Genomic DNA, 14952 nt, shown 5'->3' on the forward strand with positions numbered 1-14952 from the left:
TAGTATTATGTTATGTTGCTGCTAGGGAAACACTGATGGCACAACTGGAACATCAATTTCATCTTTGTATCTATAGGCTTAAATTTCCTACCTAAGAGTATCAAGTTGAAGGGCTGAGGTATGAATTAGGAAAATTAATCCTGTGATTGGTTGCTGGATGATCTGTCTTCACTTTTAAAAGTTTCCTGCACGAAGCAGGTGGATCAGGGCCTGTTTGGTACATGAAGACACCCAGGGATGGAGTGGTTGTTTTTGTCAGCAGGTTGTAAGGTCTAAAATTTGGGATGTACAGAGGTGGTGGGATCCCAGTAGAACCGATATGATAGCTTTCAGGGAGGACCGAAACCAGATCTTTGATGGTGACATATGACGAGGGGTATCTCACTGGATGTGGAATCTCAGATTATCCTCCCTAGTCTTTTCTTTTCATGATGCCTTTCTTATCAAGGTCATGGTGGTGATTGTTCACTGCTGTACTTGAGGAGCTCCTGGTGTGACGAGGGATCGACACATCACTCTGCAGTACCATGATGCTATCCAGCTGAGTTGATACTCTCTACCCTTGAGCCTTCCTATATGATATTTCTACTGCAAAGTTATTTGGTGTTCTGGCTGACAAAAGCAAATCATAGAATTGCTTTTGTAGTGTCAAATATTATGTCGACAGAATGGAGGGGATATGAAGAAATGGCTTTTGTGATTTCAAAGATCTTGAAACAGTAGTCCTCAACATACAAGTTGGTGTAAGGGTCCTTGTGGGCCTTTTCTTTCTTCCTTAACCCTGGTCACCATGGGGCAGGTAGGTAGGTAGGTAGGTAGGTAGGTACCCCACTTGCGACAACAATACTCCTAGAATATTAATCTTTCTGTTCATGAGAGACACTAGATCTTATAGTTATCAGGGTGTTTAAACTGATATGATAATAGATTTGAATCAACTTTTTTGATTGGAGATCTTGAAAGTACATATTGAAGGAAAACGAAGATTTGCTCCATGGTTGTTTGATATTATGGATAACTTGTTATGCATAACAATGAAATATGAGATATAGATGATATGGATATTCCATAACAAATGAGGCTTATCTTGTTATTGATATTAACACTCTGCTTAGGCTGACACTAGTGGTAATCATTCAGCCGTTCTCTCAAGTTAGAGAAGATTGGGTGGGTGGTAGGTAAATCATGACCTGCTTTCGTCCTGAATTTATTCTTCATTAATTTCGTCTGATATAATAGATAAAAATAAATTTTGGTTGTTCGTCAAAGTGAGGTAGAACACTCTTTGTATACGTCAGATTAAAAATGCATTTGAATGAAGAGGAGATGGATAGCATTAAGCATATATGTCTATGTCACCTCCATAATCACCCAGCATTCTCAAAATCTTCTGCCAAGTGACAGTGCATTTGGATTGGTAATGCTCACTAGTATCATATTTGGCATTAATCTACACTTGAAGCTAAAGGATATGCCGGAATCAATTCGTTGCTTTTGTGTCTCAGACATCTTGACTCTTGCAGCAGCAGCAGCAGGATAACTTTTAGTGCCTCTTTCTCTTCCTCATTAGGAGTTCTCTAATCGCCCACAAATGTTCACTGACTCATTCCCTTCACACCGAAGCTGTGCGTACCAATCCAAACCATCCCTTTTTGCAACATTATTCTTCGAGTGAAGCTGACTCCGATGCTAAAATCTCCCACCAACATCAACTTTGCTCTCCTCTTTGTCTCTAAAAGTCAGCAGACTCCCATCTACCTAACAACACCAGTCTTCATACTGGCCTGCCCAACTCTGATAGGTTCTCTCCTGTCATCCTATTACCAGTGGAATTGCTCTCTGTCTCTCTCTCTCTCTCTCTCTCTCTCTCTCTCTCTCTCTCTCTCTCATGGTGGAAGTACAAAATGTTTGTGATGCCACACCTTTCCAGGATCCTGCATCATGAAATGTGCTACTACCGCAAAGCGGACGCACTCGTGAGATGCAACCCCATTGTCTAATCACTACTCAAAGCGTATGGGGTATATTCCTCACCTCCCTCACTGTAAAAAGCTCACGGTGGAGTGGACGAATTGATGATCTATTGGGGGTTTTAATCTTCGAGTTCCTAAAACCAAAGCGTATTGGTTAGTGTTGGCTTTTTCAATATGGAATTGGGTTACGGACTCTTCATAAAACCTTATTCATCTCTTAACCTCTTCGGTTACAATGTTGAGCGGCGACTGATATCTTTGAGATGGTACTTTGATCTTGTGGGTGGTGTAATGATCCTCTCGGTATAGCGGAAGTTCTTCGATCCGACAAAGGCAGCGGATTGCTATCTTATTGGAATGGTGGGAATCGGGGAGTCTTTCTTTAGTATCATCATTATCAAACCTGGGATCTCTTCCGGTTCCACATCTTGGTGGATTGAGCCACTCATTTTTTCCTCTACTGCCAAGCTTTCGATGAATCGTTGGATTTTCCAACACGATGATTCCGAAGCTGATCTTGTCGGTCTAGAGGGTTTCCCAGAGACCCAGACGACATCGAGCATATAGCAGTCGCAATCATTGAAATGATGAGCGAGCTTATTTTACTTTTAAGGTTGGACGAGGAGGAGACTAGCGGATTAGTTCCGCAAGGAGTGCCACACAGAGAGAGAGAGAGAGAGAGAGAGAGAGAGAGAGAGAGAGAGTCCTTGGCCAACCAGACGATAGAACACAAAACTGCAGCACAGTGAGCTTTTGTGAGGTGGTGGGGCCACAGTTTGATCCAGCAAGACTACTTAAATCAGTACTGGACCTCAGCATTTGAGAGCCATTCCATGGTATAAGAAATGGCGGCGCAAGCCTATTTCTGTATCTGTGAGCGTTCTACATTTGGTAAAGACTATGGACCTCTAGGGATTTTGCTAATCTGACAGTGTGGGAGATGGAGAATTTAATGGTGAAGTATGGAATTTAATAGTTGGGTAGAATGATGTCTTTGTTGCATTATGCCAATTTTACTTTGATTCTGCAAAGATGAAGTGGGTTACAGGAACAGTATGTTGCCTTTGCCTTACTGTTTGCTTGATCTAGACACCTATCATGTAGAATGACATGCTGTCCCTCTTATCTTCGTCTTCCTCCGGTCACCATTCACCAGTGGTCCACCTGCAAGTCTCTTTTGAGCCTTGGAAGAATGCACCTCGTAGGAATTCCTCCTTCACAGTATCTGCTGGTATAACTCAGAATAGAGCTTCAGAAACCTGAATCAGTCCGCAAAGAGAGAGAGATCCATCTCTTTGATTCCTCATCAGCTGAGGACAGATCTCAACTGTCATGCTGTGACAGCGGGAGAGAAAAGGGATGCCTCGAGTGGATTGTAATGCTTGGTCTTCAGCACCGCATGCAAGCCACTCCTCCGCACGGCAACGTAGGGTGGGGGAGCCTCACAGGGCCTTAGCTAGGTCTGAGCCTTATTCCTTTGGACTCGTGCTTGTCTTGCGTTGGGTGACGAAGGTAACAAGGATGGAGAAGACGATCGTTGGGAAGAAGACACATGCATCCGGTTAGTTCATTCATCATGGCGAGTACTTGAATTGAATCTGCTCGTGCTTGGGGTGACAGCTTTTTTTTGTGATGGGTCGCTCATCCTAGATTTCAGTCTCTCAGCTTTGGAACTTTGTGGTTTCCCTGGCCACGTCTCTCTCTCTCTCTCTCAAAGCAGTCTCGTACGCTTCTTAACTGGGACTGCACTGCACACTGTTGGTTGATGCAGATATTATGTCATATCACACTGATAATAAGTCTTCTAATTTTTCTTTCATGGATCAGATAAATAGTGGGGATGTGACTGCATAACCATACTAATTTCCAAAGATGAGGGGAGCAGCATAAATTTGTCGTAGCCTCAGGGCGCACAAGCCTTGCTGCATGTGCTCTTCTAACCTGAGGACACCATTTCCTCACAGATCATATAAAGATATTAAGTCACTGAGGGCCAGAAGGAGATCTTAGCCCTCGCGCTTCCACTGCATCCCCCCAAAAGCAATAGTTCGCTCATATGCACTGCATCTATTATTATGCCCCAGTAATAATGGTTATGCCATGTTACCGATGTGTCACGTCTACATGTCCAAGTTTCCCCCATGGCAAGCATAAATAGCCCGACTGCAACACTTACCGCACCACTACTCTCTCTCTCTCTCCTCCCCCTCCTCCCTTTTGCTTCGCTTGGGCTCGGCTCGCACCCTTCCGCTTCCTCCGCCGGAGCTCCACGAACGGATAAGGCTGGATACGAAGTCCCCCATTTTTCTCTCACTCTAATCTGTGTTTGGATAAGAGCGATAGAATCCCTCTGATCCATTAACTACCAACAGCTCAGGAAGAATATCCCATGCTCGCCAAATCTCGTCTCTCTCCTCCTTCTTCATTTACCTTCCCTTGCCTTCCCTTCTCCTCCTGGAGTCCGAAGCCAAGGTGCTCGCGGTAACCTCCAGGACTGCTAGAGACTGGTTAGTCCTCGTGCCGAAAGCTGATCGGGAGTGGGCCTCTGTGGATGACTGTCGGATGGAGGCTGAATGCAAGAGTGTCCACGATCCGTTCTACTGTCATCACCAACGAGGCAACTTCAGCCGCCATTTCATGTCGATGAAGCCTGCGATGATCGGCGCCAAGGCGGAGCGGCGCGTGCTTTTCCCGGGGCCTATCGTCGTCGGGGCTGGGCCGTCGGGGTTGGCTGTCGCCGCCTGCCTGAAGGACAAAGGCATTCCCAGCTTGATCTTCGAACGATCCAACTGCATCGCATCGCTGTGGCAACTCCGGACGTACGACCGCCTCCGCCTCCACCTCCCGAAGCGGTTCTGCGAGCTCCCCCTGTTGCCGTTCCCCTCGTGGTTCCCGACGTACCCCACCAAGCAGCAGTTCGTCGCCTACCTCGAGGCCTACGTCCGGCAATTCGACATCCAGCCCGTGTTCAACGCCTCGGTGGTGGCCGCCGAGTACGACGCCGCCGCCGGCTTCTGGAGGGTGAGGACGGTGTCGTCGGGAGGAGGAAGCGAGAAGGAGAGGACCGAGTACGTGTGCCGGTGGGTGGTGGTGGCTACTGGCGAGAACGCCGAGGCCGTCGTGCCGGAGATCGCCGGGTTGGAAGAATTCAAGGGGCCCGTCGTGCACACAAGCTTGTACAGGAGGGGCGACGTGTACCGCAACAAGAGAGTGCTCGTCGTCGGCTGCGGCAACTCGGGGATGGAGGTCTCCTTGGATCTCTGCAACCACAATGCGCACCCTTCCATGGTCGTAAGAGACTCGGTGAGTCATCCATGGCTTTGCTCCTTATCATCGTTGTGTCATCAAAATCCAATTCACGTGCGTTTTCCACTTTCGAGGAATCATATCACTACAGAATCGAGTTCTTGGCATGCCAAGACAGATGGATTCTCCATCCGTTCATCTCCTTTTTGAGCTTTTCTTTCATTCTGGCTGCTACCATAACCAAAGTATCATCATCAACAAATGCATGAATCCCAATCGCCGCGACCAAACCAACCTCCTCGATCTTTCAATTCCAACGCTAAACATCAGGCGATCATCATATGCATATCTGTTCCTATTTCGGCCACGATAAACCATATGATGGCCAAAGATTATAGGAAACAGCTCATCTACGCTCGCCTTCTGATCGCTTTGTGGCGTTACTTTACGTCGTACAGGTGCACATCCTGCCCCGGGAGATGCTCGGCCGCTCCACGTTCGGGCTGTCCATGTGGCTCCTCAAGTGGCTCTCCGTGAAGACGGTGGATCGATTCCTGCTGCTCGTCGCACGCCTCGTGCTCGGTGACACATCAAAATTTGGCCTCCGCCGGCCCCAGCTAGGCCCCCTCGAGTTGAAATCCCACTCCGGCAAGACCCCGGTCCTCGACGTCGGCACCCTAGCAAAGATCAAGTCTGGGGACATTAAGGTTCGTCGAGTAGGACATACTCCACCTCGCTCGATCGACAAAGTGCTTCCATGCCTCTTATCATTGCATCTTATTCCATGGAATTCAGGTGCGCCCTGCCGTAAGGCGGATCATGGAACATGGAGCAGAATTCGCCGATGGCACGGTGGAAGAATTCGACGTGGTAATCTTGGCAACCGGCTACCAGAGCAACGTACCTCGTTGGCTACAAGTACTCATCGTCTTGTTCCATCTACTCCGTACCCATGATGCATTATATATCTCTGACACGGAGGGTTTCCTGCCATTGTTTTAGGAGAGGGAGTTCTTCTCGGAGAAGGATGGGTTGCCGAGGAGGCCATTCCCAAACGGATGGAAAGGGCGGAACGGACTCTACGCGGTCGGCTTCACCAAACGAGGCTTGCTTGGAGCATCACTGGATGCATTGAGGATTGCTCAAGATATCGAGCTATGCTGCAAGACCGACGAGAACTGTCGCTAATGGCCTCCTCTCGCCTACCAACATGATACAGTGGTGTTTGGATCGGTGAACAAGAAGGTAAGAGATCGAAAAGGAAGGGGTTTTCATGGTTTCACCGGCAATATGTTTATATGTATATGCTTTTCTTTTTCTTTTCCTTGCTGACTGACTCATATTTCTTTAGAGAGAGAGAGAGAGAGAGAGATGCCTACCATCTTTTCTTTTCCTAGTTTCCATGTATTAACTTGGTTTGGATAGGCATACACTAGTTTGATTTCTGTGTTAAATGACAAGGATTATTACAGTTTTAAGTGAAATCAATATTCATGCATTTGCTTGTTGATAGCTAAACCAATGAGCAGTGGTACATGAGAGATGTTGCACCACAAGGACAGGTAGCAGATCAAACATGATGTTATTCTTAGATCCTAGACAAGTAGTAAGTAGGGCCACAAATACTACTTGATGATGATTCAAGGATCTGTTGCCCACAATTCAGGGAAGCGTTTTCTTTTTACAGGGTGTAGTAATTAATGGTCTACAAGCGTTTTCTCCTTCCCACCTCACCATACTTCATTGACGGAGAAGGCCAAGATAAACAGATCCTATGACCTACTGAAAGACCAAAAGATAGCTTCAGATCGCTCACTATTCCTGGGTCATATTTTGGCTGACCACCAAACACACTCAAAATTCAAGAAAACAGCAGTTGTAGCATGGGAGCAAGCTAGGTAAGGATGTGATGGAAAGAGACAGTGAGAAGCCTCCTAAACAACTTTCAACTATTCTCATCATCTCATCAGGCAAGTTTGCACTGAGAGTGAGTGAGCGAGCGAGAGAGAGAGAAGAGAACAGGATCTTGACCTGCTGCATCCACTGTGGAATCTCGGTACCATGTGGGAATCAGAGGCTGAATGATTGAGCAAACAAGGCATGCATGGGCAAGTTGTCAGTGGCGGTCCCAAGTACACTACACAACCCGACGCACACCACAAGTAAATTCTCCGCAGGATGGGGTGCCTGATGGAGCTCCGACGAAGCACCCCATTAGAATGGGTGGGTGGCGGGATGGATGATGGCGCATGTGACCAAAGGAGTGATGGTCTATATATACATAAACAACCAGGGAAGGCAGTGCCTTGTGATGGTCTCCATCACTGTTGTGTGTGTGTTCCTCTGCAAGCTGGAAGTCAACACATGCTTGCATGCATATTTATGATCACACGAGATTAATACTCGCCAAGGATTCATGTTGCTACGTGGTATCAAAGAATTTGTCTCAGAAGTAATAGCTCGCCAATGATTGTGGGCTTCCACAGTAATACAAGTACACAGAGAGAGAGAGAAAGAGAGAGAGAGAGAGGACATACTTAGACGGCTATGTGGCAAGAGCAAGGGAGGGCATGCATTAAGCAACTTCTGCCGTTGACCGTTTCACTGGATCTGTCGCCACCCTCAGGAACTGGAGATAGATTCTCTCAGGAATCAGGGATCTGTTTCCGACGGTGAATCAACTTCCTCCTCTCCTTTAGCTCGATCAATCACTGTCTAATGTCAGAACACGAACCCATTCCATTCCAATGCCTACTCGATTCGCAGATCTGTGTTGTCACGACTTCATAGTGGTCGAGGATTCTGAAACTTCCTTTCAGGCAACTGAGAACTCGTTGCAGCGTGCATTTCGATGCATCTGCGTGCGGTACTGTCAAGCGTCAACCAAGTTTAGTGCGACATGATCGGCAGCAGGTCAAGAAGTCTCATGTGCATGCGTGTTTGAACATTGGAGGATCGGAAATATCTTGCACCACTCTTTCATTTCTTCGCACATCAACTCCGAATCAAGCAGTTCATAGTTGCTGGAACGTGTGAGAGATCAAGATTTGCTCGTTCCAATTCGAGGCTTGATTAGTTCCAAGTTGCTGGCATTCTCTTGGATCAACACGAAGAAAAATCGCTGTGTTCTGTGGGAACATGCATCGAAGGATTTCCTGTATGGCAATCGAACAAGCCTGATCTTTACACAGCTGGTTTGATCCTTTGGGTAGTACTGCAAACCCTAGGTAAACATCTGTCCTTGAGTTACATGAGTATTGCCAAGTCCACTGGAGTTCATCATTGTTGGAGAAGGTGGGAGCACATCCGTTCCGAGTTGCCATGGACTGTAGCCTTGTCTCTGCCCACATGTGCAGTGCAGCCCAGCGGAGACAGAGCCTCCCCCAGCTTCACTGCGCTTCCATCTCCTGCAGCCACCCCCAGCATGGAGTCCTACCACATCTGCTAGTGCTAGTGGCGACGGAATCTTCGCTGCCCTCGGGAGCTCCACTGGCCATGTCTGGGGATCCCCGAGATATACCACGAGAAATAGTCTAATTCCTTCCCATGTGGGTAGGGCGTTGAGATTGTCCTCTGTGAATGACCCCATGGGCGATGATTGACGACGGTTCTTGGTGCTCGGAGATGCCGATCCTCTTCCTGTGAGCTTTTAGGAGGTGGAAGGGAGCTTTTCATAGCTGAGGATGTCGCCATTCCCAACTCTCTCTCTCTCTCTCTCTCTCTCCCCCCCCCAAAGGATTCAATCTCATCATGGTGAATCACCTAATCACTGCAGTGACAGAAAGAAACACAGTTAGATCGTGACGCCCCACGGATCAACTGAAGTAAACGATGCGCTCCGTCAGCTAACTGCTGGAATCACTGCCCTCGCTCCTCCTCTGCACCTTGTCGACTGTGTTTCCTTGACAGGAGAGTTCTCGACATTGGGTCCAATTAAAGCCCAATTTGAGCTGCTCAACACAGGCGCTCAAGTCCAATACGTAGAATGTTGGGCTTTCCGATCCATAACTGGCTGAGGCAAAAGACCCATAAGAGACTTACCTGCCATAATTACACGTACATATTATCCCTCTACATAAATAATTTTCCGCGATTTTCTTTTTTGATTTATTATATATATATATATATATATTTATTTATGTGTCATAATAATTAATCTTTATTGACTACCGACCATTTGATAGTTAAATGATATTATATCATTTAAAAACTTATTAGAATTATAATAACATTAGAGGTATTTTAGACATTTAAATGCAGCTTTGATGGACAAGAAGTCGTTGATACGCGGACAAGCATATGAGTTGGGCAGTCACATGCGTGCTTGTTCGTCGGAGCGATTCGCGGAATCGAAGCAAACATCACATGCCATGCCGTGTAAGTGTTCGATGATTTGACCTCAACCTTTCGTCTGTTCTTTGTAGCTTCATCTCATCGCGCGTCGGCCTGCTCTTACACCTACGACCGGAACCACCGCGCTCACCAACCCATCTCACAGAATATATTTGTGTGTCTCCAACCATTGCCTAGCAATCATTGCTGTCAGACTTTTAATTCGCACACACGTCTCACCTCTCTCTCTCTCTCTCTCATCATTCGATTCCTCCCAACCTTTGGTCGAACTTGTAAGCTTGTTGGATCTTTCTTGCACCTCATCTCATCAGTGAGGTTTGCCATGGGAGATTCTAAAGCTCGAGTGTGCTGGATATTATTAATACTTGGTTCATTGGCTGCACACTTGGTTCGAGATATTATCTGCTTAATACTCGCAATCATTGATATTAATACTCCATCTTATCTACTGGTTGGTGCCCTTTGCATTATCAAACACTGGCTGTTGAATGGTCTATTGTGTCTGTCCCACTATTTATTGAGAATCATGGTTGGAGGGATTGAAGTAGATGAGTTTTGTAATCAGTTTCAGTAACTTTTTGACATGGCTTCGAGTTCTTTTCATCTTTCAGCAAGGAAGAAAAAGGTTGGGCAAATCCTAACCTTCTTAATATTTATGATGCAGCTTCTGGGAAAGAAACTCTCCCAGAAGTCCAGCAGGAAAAAACACCCAACTACAGTTCAAAACAGTTCGAAGGTCAAAGTCAAGTGTCGATGGAAGATGGGACTCTGCCAAGCTGTTTTGATCCCTCCCTGAAGTCACATCACATGGAGTTTGGTCAATCTCATTCAAGTAACAGTACTTGTGTATTATTATTTTTTCTGAGTACTTCTTTTAGTTGCCTACTCAATACATTTATTTTGGAGTATCTGACCGTCTGTCTCTGTCTGTACTGCTTTTGATTATTATTTTCACTCACATCTTATGTTCATAATTTTTACCATGAGTAAAACATAATATTTTTTATCATAATTTTATAAGGAAGACATATGGAAAAATAAAAATGGAAGTTAGATAAGTATTTTTTTTTGGTAAGTTAGATAAGTGTTTTAGGTGAATTAATCATAAATTTTTTTAAGTGGATGAAACTTTAGAGAATGATGGTATGTGATCAAATGTACATTTCTTGTTGATATATATATATATATATATCTCAATGGATATGATATCAAACATGATAATTTTGAACATTCTTTTGCCTCTCTCCCTCGCTGTTCCCCCAAAGAGAGAGAGAGAGAGAGAGAGAGAGAGAGAGAGAGGGCGGGACCCACAGCGGCGTGCTGCCGAACATTTATTACCCGCACTGCCACCTTTTCCTTCGGTCACTCCCCAACCCAAACCCAACGCAACTGCAAGAACAGAGACATCTTTCTGGTCGATCTCAATAAGACTGGAGAGGAAAGCAAGCAACAAGACAACCCCGGTGCTTGGCAACAATGTCGACCCCGTCGCCGACGTCCCCGCCTCCGGCCCCCGCCAGTGCCCCTCCCCCTGCCACCCCCGCCACGCCTCCTTCGACCTCTCCTCCGCCGCCGGCCACCCCGTCCGCTCCACCGCCGACCTCGCCCCCTCCCTCCCCCGCCAACCCCTCCCCGTCTCCGCCCTCAGCCTCGCCGCCTCCCTCCAGCCCGTCCGGCTCCTCCCCTCCCCCACCAGTGACCCCTTCCGGTTCGTCCTCGTCGCCGCCGCCGCCGCCACCATCGGGTCGATCGCCACCCTCACCGCCTTCTCCTACGCCACCCAAGACCCCGTCTACGCGGTCGCCGCCCTCTTCGTCGAGCTCGATCTCGACTTCGCTTGTGGTCGGGGTAGCGGTTGGCGGGGTGGTGATCTTGTTGCTGCTAAGCTTTATATGCGTCTGTTGTTGGAAAAAGAAGCGCCGGCTGCCATCGCCGCCGCCATATTACTTCGGAGCTCCCCCGCCGCCCCCACCGGGAACGAAAGGTTAGATCTACCCTCCTTTCGTAACTATTTCTGGAAATATATGTATGTATCTTTCGTTCTTCTTCGGTGTCTTTTCTCAAAGACGAGTTTGGTTATCGGACAGAGAGAGACGAAGACATCTCATTCTGTGGCTTACTGCTCAGAATGTTTGTACAGTGAGAAAGAAATATATACATATTTTTCATGTCAAAGAAAAAATAAATTTATTATAATTGCATTTTGCTTGTCTTTTCAATTAGATTTTTTGGACTTCCAGATCGACAATAAATCTCATATCCAACTAATGTAGAACGTGTTTTCAGCTGACAGATACGGTGAATACTGGCAACAGAGTGTTCCACCAGCAGCAGATCATGTTGTCAAACTGCCTTCAGGACCTCCTCCTCCGCCACTTCCACCGCCACCATTTGCTTCGCGTCCTCCACAGTCTGCAGGCGATTTGCCTCCACCGCCGCCTCCACCTATGATACACAGCAGCGGTGGTTCTGGATCCAATTACTCCGGCTCAGAGTTCCCACTGCCTCCACCTTCTCCTGGTGTCGCCTTTGGCTTCTCAAAAAGCACCTTCACTTACGAAGAACTGGCCATGGCAACCGATGGCTTCTCTGATGCTAATCTCCTCGGACAAGGTGGCTTCGGTTACGTGCACAGAGGAGTGCTTCCCAACGGCAAGGAAGTCGCCGTCAAGCAGCTGAAAACAGGGAGCGGACAGGGCGAGCGTGAGTTCCAGGCAGAGGTTGAGACCATCAGTCGAGTTCATCACAAGCACCTCGTTTCGTTGGTTGGGTATTGCATTTCTGGAGGCAAGAGGCTGCTCGTTTACGAATATGTTCCTAATAATACATTGGAGTTCCATTTGCACGGTAAGAATTTAAGCTTGTTTCAATATACATTTTTGATGTATACGTTTCTTTGGATTATGACAGTGCAATTCCGGAGGACTTGCACATGAAAAAGTGATGCACATATATTAGACGAATAGATGGTGTTCTAATTCCAATGGATCCTTTCATCTAAGGTAGTTTTTGTGTTCCAGGAAGAGGTCGACCAACTATGGAATGGCCTACACGACTAAGAATTGCGTTGGGTTCTGCAAAAGGATTGGCATATCTTCACGAGGACTGTGAGTTATCTCTTCTTTTTTTAAGGCTTATTGTCGTCGATTCCTGTTTCGGTCTTAACCACTAGTATTTTCAATTTCCAGGTCATCCTAAGATTATTCACCGCGACATTAAGGCAGCCAACATTCTTCTTGATTATAAGTTTGTGGCAAAGGTAAGGACACATATCCTGTAGGTATATCACATTTTATGTTACACACCAGACCATCTACCATATGTTCTCAGCCAAGCTTGAATCTGCAATGAACATTTCAGCTTTGGCCTTCTTGGTAGAGTAGACCAAACAGCATAGATCTTTAAGAACAATTGTGTGCCGTAAAATCTTCTGAATCAATCACCAATTTTTACTTTTATTATCAGTGTAGCTTTGATTAATTCAACCTATGTGTTCTGTTTGCAGGTTGCAGATTTCGGGCTAGCGAAGTTTGCGTCTGATAATAACACACATGTTTCTACGAGAGTTATGGGAACATTCGGGTATGCTTCATTTCTAAGATTTACACTTTGCTTTGGTTTGGACTCATCATTATTGAACAAGATTAATAAATTATTCCTCCTTCTAAAGACCTACATCTTGGGAGTAAGTTTCTTTATTATTAGTCTTTGCACTTTGATGCATTTTCTGCTATATCTTCTGCATCTGGAAACGGATCTACTATTGACAATTTCCTCGTTGCAATTTGGCTACAAAGATGTTGGTGTGAGGTTGTCATTCTCTTGATTTCTTGGTCAGTTTTTTCTAATCTGTAGCCCCTGCATTCTTGCAGTTATCTGGCACCTGAGTATGCATCTTCAGGCAAACTCACTGACAAATCAGATGTCTTTTCATTTGGTATCATGCTTCTGGAGCTAATCACCGGACGACGCCCTGTTGATTCGTCCCAAACTTTCATGGATGATAGCTTAGTTGACTGGGTTAGTATTTTTCCTAACTTTTTTGTGTGTGTGTATCATCTTGGTGTGTTGTTTCTGCTTTTACCTTCCCACATTTAATTCTTAAATTTGCTTGTGACTTCAGGCAAGGCCATTGCTTACTCGAGCTCTCGAGGATGGCAATTACGATGCCCTTGTTGATCCAAAGTTGGGAATGAACTATAACCCTAATGAGATGGCTCGCATGATTGCCTGTGCTGCTGCATGTGTGCGGCACTCGTCAAGGCGACGGCCAAGGATGAGTCAGGTACTCTTTCCTTTCCATGTTTTCTCTAAGTGTCTTTCATCAGTGTTTGTGTTATTTTGAATTATTTTTAAGTGATTTTTTTTGCACAAGTATGAGTCTTGATACAATGTATGGCAGGTAAGACTGCTCGTTTACAAGTTGGATGATTAGGATTTGAATCATATAAATAACATCTCTACTTGTGGGATAAGATTGCGTACACTATTAACTATATGCTCATAAGCCTTGTACACCCCTTTTCTTCTTCAATTGTTAAACTGGTTTTATCGTCTTGCATTGTCATTTGTTCTTTTAAGTGTTTTCTATGCACAAATCTGCATCTTGTTTTCCAGAAGTCTGTAAACTTTCGAATTCATATCGCACTAAAGTTTCAGGTGGTTCTGATGAGACACTGATTTTTTCTTCTTTTGTCAGCCTCTAATAGCTTACTATCTATCTAATACATCCAGCTTTTACTAACCCTAACGAGTGAAACCAACAAGCAGATTCTTCGAGCATTAGAAGGAGATGTATCTCTTGAAGATTTACATGAAGGCATCAGACCCGGTCATAGCAGGTTCTACAGCTCATATGGCAGCTCAGATTATGATTCCGGCCAATATAATGAGGACATGAAGAAGTTTAGAAAAATGGCCCTGACCACTCAAGAGTATGCCAGCAGCGAGTACAGTGCACCGACGAGCGAGTATGGTCGGAATCCATCTGCATCGAGCAGCGAAGGTGCACAGACGCAGGAGGTAGAGATGGGGAAGAAGAAAGACAGCTACGAATACGGCAGCAGTTTGTGAGAATATTTTGCAGTCTGTTTTGTAAAGCTTAAACTTCATGTTCCACACCTCTTCCTAAGACTATATTCATGGTTCAATTATAGTTTGTCTGTTTCTTTTTTGTTCTAATAATGAATGGTGAATAGCTAACCGATTCTTTGTATGGTGTAATTTCCTATTGTTTCTTGTATACATATATTTATATTTTTTTCTTATCTAATGTTGCCAATTAATCTCTCTATAACAAGGTTCATAAGCATACTAAGAATGCAAGTCTGGGAACCCTCAGCTGGCAATGAAGACAATGCTGATGGTTCCCAGGTGAGTT

At 45.6% G+C, this 14952-nt stretch overlaps 2 protein-coding genes across 2 annotated transcripts; both read left to right on the forward strand.

The window, feature by feature from the left end:
• Window positions 1-3993: 3993 nt before the first annotated feature.
• On the forward strand, window positions 3994-6549 carry LOC135596060 (indole-3-pyruvate monooxygenase YUCCA2-like). Its single transcript, XM_065087750.1, has 4 exons — window positions 3994-5276; window positions 5678-5926; window positions 6015-6137; window positions 6222-6549. Exons 1-4 carry the CDS (start codon window positions 4536-4538, stop codon window positions 6405-6407), a joined length of 1299 nt encoding a protein of 432 aa, XP_064943822.1. The 5' UTR covers window positions 3994-4535; the 3' UTR covers window positions 6408-6549.
• Window positions 6550-10927: 4378 nt separating this feature from the next.
• Window positions 10928-14787, forward strand: LOC135596059 (proline-rich receptor-like protein kinase PERK1). The gene is made up of 8 exons (XM_065087749.1): window positions 10928-11556; window positions 11859-12419; window positions 12593-12679; window positions 12761-12831; window positions 13078-13154; window positions 13445-13592; window positions 13696-13857; window positions 14343-14787. Exons 1-8 carry the CDS (start codon window positions 11049-11051, stop codon window positions 14643-14645), a joined length of 1917 nt encoding a protein of 638 aa, XP_064943821.1. The 5' UTR covers window positions 10928-11048; the 3' UTR covers window positions 14646-14787.
• The last annotated feature ends 165 nt before the right edge of the window (window positions 14788-14952 follow it).

Source organism: Musa acuminata, chromosome BXJ1-10 (genome assembly GCF_036884655.1).
Source record: "Musa acuminata AAA Group cultivar baxijiao chromosome BXJ1-10, Cavendish_Baxijiao_AAA, whole genome shotgun sequence".
Classification (NCBI taxonomy): Eukaryota; Viridiplantae; Streptophyta; class Magnoliopsida; order Zingiberales; family Musaceae; genus Musa; species Musa acuminata.

Excerpts from the sequence above, each read along its gene's own strand:
- LOC135596059 (XM_065087749.1), top strand. The coding sequence starts at position 11,049 with ATGTCGACCCCGTCGCCGACGTCCCCGCCTCCGGCCCCCGCCAGTGCC. Across the intron at positions 12,832-13,077 it reads ATTATAAGTTTGTGGCAAAG|GTTGCAGATTTCGGGCTAGC; the intron begins GTAAGGACACAT and ends TTCTGTTTGCAG. Across the intron at positions 13,155-13,444 it reads AGAGTTATGGGAACATTCGG|TTATCTGGCACCTGAGTATG; the intron begins GTATGCTTCATT and ends GCATTCTTGCAG.
- LOC135596060 (XM_065087750.1), top strand. The coding sequence starts at position 4,536 with ATGGAGGCTGAATGCAAGAGTGTCCACGATCCGTTCTACTGTCATCAC. Across the intron at positions 5,927-6,014 it reads TCAAGTCTGGGGACATTAAG|GTGCGCCCTGCCGTAAGGCG; the intron begins GTTCGTCGAGTA and ends CATGGAATTCAG. Across the intron at positions 6,138-6,221 it reads ACGTACCTCGTTGGCTACAA|GAGAGGGAGTTCTTCTCGGA; the intron begins GTACTCATCGTC and ends CCATTGTTTTAG.